At 35.9% G+C, this 4737-nt stretch overlaps 1 protein-coding gene across 1 annotated transcript; it reads right to left on the bottom strand.

Moving 5' to 3' along the window:
• Positions 1–722: 722 nt before the first annotated feature.
• Positions 723–2689, bottom strand: LOC109239461 (purine permease 3-like). Its single transcript, XM_019406028.1, has 2 exons — positions 1860–2689; positions 723–1247 (listed from the first exon to the last, which is right to left on the bottom strand). Exons 1-2 carry the CDS (start codon positions 2568–2570, stop codon positions 900–902), a joined length of 1059 nt encoding a protein of 352 aa, XP_019261573.1. The 5' UTR covers positions 2571–2689; the 3' UTR covers positions 723–899.
• Between the last annotated feature and the right edge of the window lie 2048 nt (positions 2690–4737).

Genomic DNA, 4737 nt, shown 5'->3' with positions numbered 1-4737 from the left:
CATAAATCATTGTCACATGTAATGTGTTTCCAGTCCCTCTATGATATAATTCACAACACATAAGATGTACTGTTACTCTTATTATGTTGATTTCATATAGCATGGGATTCCATAGAAGCCATATCCTTCCTCTCGGATGTTGGGACAGATTTGTGCTAAACGACCAGCCTTGACATAGGTGAAGAGGCTTGCTGAGTACTTGACTAAATTTCTCCTTTCAACATTACTGAATAAATACGTATTCCACTCGTTTAAATATATAGTTCATTTTTATGACAAATCACCTACATACGGGCTATAGAAAGGAAAAGAAAGGAACTTTAATGTGAAATTTGGCACCTTTTTTCCTTTTATGAATTAGGTCTAAATTAAAATTAAATCATTTTTTGTTTATGGTATCATGGTCTCTAGTTAATTGTCTTGTCATGTTTAGCCAAACTTTTAAAAAATTAGAAGTGCCTTTTTTTAAACGAAATATATTAATTTGATTTGGAAAATTAAGATGTTTATGTCAATGAAAATAAATATTTAAGTGATTTTGTACAACTCGAGGTATTTCCTTTTCACAACTCCTAGATGAAAGTTGATGACTAATGGTTCAGTACCAATAATTGCAATGTATCCATGAAACTCTTATTTTTTAGTTAATATTTAATTTTGGTGTAATGAATTATAATGTTGAATTAGTCATGAAAAATGAGCATTTACTGGACACTGCAAATTTCAAGTGTTGTATTAGAGATTTAAGAGAAACATAGAAATGTCAAAGAAAGAGACCGTCCGGAAAGTAGCAATGAAAGAAAAACGACCTAGATTATTTTCTACAAAAAATAAATATTCTTTATCTGTATAGCCAATAGTATATCAAACAAACTCTTTTTTTAAACAGACTTAGTAATTCAAACAGACTCAATATGCGTTGTTGTCATCTCAGTTTCTGAACTCCTGTTCTTCTGCTTCATTGTTTGTTTGAACTCTCCGTAGAAGTATGAGACGAAGCCCCAAAGAGAAAGAAAAAGGGCAAGGCCCTTTTCACCTGAAAAATTTTCCCTAAAGAAAACTACTGCTAATACCTCAGTAGCCGGAAGTAAAACTGCAATCATAACTCCGGACATCAAAGAAGAAGAGCAATAAATGACTCCAATAACACCCACAAAGAAGCATTGCCAAATAATGGCAGTCCATACAATCACTGTATAATATCTAGCTTCTCCGAGGTTAAATTGTTTTGCCTCCCTTGATATTGCCTGCAAATTTCGACCAATATTTTAATCCTTACTCTTTAAAAAAACATTCTAAAACAAAATTGAAACCGAGGAAGTAACTATGATACATCGTATTCAGGTAAATTTGTTCGAATCTAGTTCTGCTCCAGTTTTTGTATACTTTTGGCATATCCAAATTTATTATAACGTGTTGTGTACTCAAAATGTTTCAGTCAAGCCAAAACCACGATTTTGGTATGCATGCAAAATTTTAGAAATGTATTCCATGACAAAAGAGTTTTCATCCCTCTATGGGATATGAATAATTTAGGGTTTCGAGCTAGTTCCTTCATTAATGTCGTATGGCTAAAGTCAAACTCACAACAAAACAAGCATTAAGTACTTTCAAATGCAAAAATATGTCATTTAATTTGGAATAAGCTAATACAGGAAAAGTTTAAATAATTTACTCTTACACTGTAACTTTTTACCAAGTTATCAATTAATGTATCTTATTGTAAATGACTTAACTATGTAAACAAAATTACTTGACAATGCATAGAATTTAAACCCGCAAAACTATAGTGCCACATATGCGACGGAATGAGTAAGATGCATGGGTAGAAATGAGTTACAGGAGAAGAAAAAAAGTACCTGAAAGTCGTTATTGGCGACCATTCCTACAGTACAAAAAATAGTGGCCGCAAAACACATGACCATCTGAATCTCCAATACCAGTGTAGCAGTAATAGCTTGTTTTGCCTTCAAATAAATTAACTCAATACAAGGCAAAATGACTCCATACAAAGCTGCTGCCAGAAGTGTCATCATAAAACCAAGAATATAGGCTTTACTTATCACACCCTCTGGCCTATCACCATTAGATCGAACACCCAACAAAACAGCACCAAGTGTTAGAAGAACTACTGCATTGATAGAGTAGGGTGTGAACTTCAGCTTCACTATGAAGAAAGCACCTACTGCCGTGAAGGCAAGTTGAGCAGCAAGAAGAAGTGAAGAGGTTGACACAGGAAGTTTTGACCCGCCCCACGAATAGAGAAAATTATCAACACCAGTAACAACACCAATGACGAATGATGCAATGAAAATTCTAGGTGTTATGAAGTAAAACTTGGCATTAGATCCTTCCGATTTTCGACGATAGAAGTATAAGATGGCAAGAGGTATAAAGGTGAGTGGCCATCCAGCAGTTTGTAACCAACTACTAAGCCATATTCTTGAACCTCCCTCAACATAATATAGACGCATCATTAGAGGGCCACCACAGATACCAACAGCAAGTATTAGACAGTTAATCAATAGGAGGATTCTCCTCGTATTGGTGCTTAATCCTTTATCTTCCATTTTTTTATCAAAGAGATTTGGATGCTAAGTTGGAGTATTCTGCTGCTCAGGCTGAATGGTCTTCTTCTGCAAAGGTTTGGATTATTGGACCTCTTGCAGTGATGAGATCTATTTATAATTAAGAAATCTTAGCACATCTCCGCTATTTGTTTCATGACACGGAGTGGCCCCAGTTTAAGAAGGCTTTCTCATGATTAAATTAGTTGCAGCATTAGTAATTTTCTTATGATTCACAAGGGAAGAATATAACAATAAAAAAACATAAAGCAATGACAGACAGTGAGTAATTTTGTTACTATTAAATTGCAGCGTTGAATTTCTAGGAAACCGAGAACGCCCATTATGGGCTATATATGTCATGTAAATAGCCATAACCAAGCTACTGGTCATGGATTCCAACGTGGGTTTTAGTTAAGAATTGATTAATTATGAGTAGTCAACTTTGGTCTTCTGTCTCCCCACTCCCCCACCTCCACCTAACTTGGAGTTGGAGGGACGCGCAACAGTGTTTATACTTGACTTCATTCATATTCTTTTTGCTACTATAACGAAACGACGTGAAACTCGTGGGTGTTTATACTTGACTTCATTCATATTCTTTTTGCTATAATTTAACGAAACGACGTGAGACTCGTGGGTATATGTATTTCTATTCGGAGTATAAACTATTTGAGTTTTTGAAGGACACAACGATCTGAAACCATTTTCTGTATATACCGAACATTTCCATAGTTTTTTTTTTTTTTTTTTTTTGCCTCATAAAATAGTCTGTCACTTCCACGTTTTCTTTTCTCACGTTTGAAGAAAAATGTAATGACCCGGCCGGTCGTTTTGAGAATTAGCATCCCGTTCGGTGGCTTAAGTGCAGCTTCGTATTATGTGTTATGACTTGCGTGCGTGGTCGAATTCGGTTTTCGGATGTTTCAGGATCAATTTGGAAGAAAGATTCTTGTTTTAGAAGCTTAAGCGCCAAGAATTGACCTGAGTTTGACTTTTGTGTAGACGACTCCGAAATGGCATTTTGATGATTCCAATGTCTTTGTATGGTGATTTTTTACTTAGGCGAGTATCCAAATTAGGATTTGGAGGTCGGTAGATAAGTTGATGCAATTTGGCAAAAATTGGCAGAGTTGGAGTTTTGGAAGATTGAGAGGTTTGACCGGGAGTTGAAAGGCGGTTTGAGGTCAGATTTGAGTAATTCTTGTATGGTTGGACTCATTATCGAATGCGTGTTCGGATTTTGTAATTTTGATCGGGTTCCGAGATGCGAGTTCGGGGTTGAATTTTCGAGTTGACTTTTATTTCTCTTTCAAGATCGAAGCATTATTATCCGGAATTAGTTCCTATGATTTTATTTATGATGTTAAGTTATTTTGGCTAGATTTGAGCCGTCCGGAGATTGTTTCACACGAGAAGGTCATTTTAGAGTATCGGTCTAGCTTCTTTGAGGTAAGTATCTTGCCTAACTTTGTGTGGGGGAACCGCCACTTAGGATTTGAGTCATTTGTGCTAATTGTGTCATGTGAAGGCCGTGTACGCGAGGTGACGAGTACGTACTCGGGCTTATTTAATTTGTGGAAATTTGACCGTTTAGGGTTCTTAGGTTCTTATGCCCACTAAAAAGGAAGTAGTCCTATCATGTTAAATCCTCCATTTACTAAATTACCCTAACGTGTCTTATTTGGAGTTGAATGTTTCATGTTTTACCCTTGTTGGCAATAAACCCTTATGTACCTTAATTGAAGTTATTGACGTCCTTTCTGTAATTGCGTATTCTTAATGGAAGTTATTGATGTCTTTTCCGTAAATGCTTAACCTTAATTGAAGTTATCGTTGTCCTTTCCGTAATTGCTTAACCTTAACTGAGTTGCTATTCCTTTCATTGTTCACTTATCCTTATTTGGAGCCATTGATTCATGTTATTTCTCTTATTGTCGAGTGTGCTTATGTGGAATCATTGTTGCACATTATCTCTCCCCGTGTTGAGCTATTCTTGTTGAAACCATTATTCTCTGTTGTGTCTTTCATTGTGAGCTCGTTTTTCTGTTTCTTTGTGTTCTGAAGTCCTTGTGTTGATTTACTTGCCATACTCTCGTGTTGTTGTTGTTGTTGTTGTTGTTGTTGTTGTTGTTGTTGTAATCAGTGTTGTTGAGCCGTGGGCTATTGT

Source organism: Nicotiana attenuata, unplaced genomic scaffold, assembly GCF_001879085.1.
Source record: "Nicotiana attenuata strain UT unplaced genomic scaffold, NIATTr2, whole genome shotgun sequence".
In the NCBI taxonomy this organism is placed as follows: domain Eukaryota; kingdom Viridiplantae; phylum Streptophyta; class Magnoliopsida; order Solanales; family Solanaceae; genus Nicotiana; species Nicotiana attenuata.
Note: the sequence above shows the minus strand (reverse complement) of the source record. Positions and strands in the feature narration are given on the sequence as shown.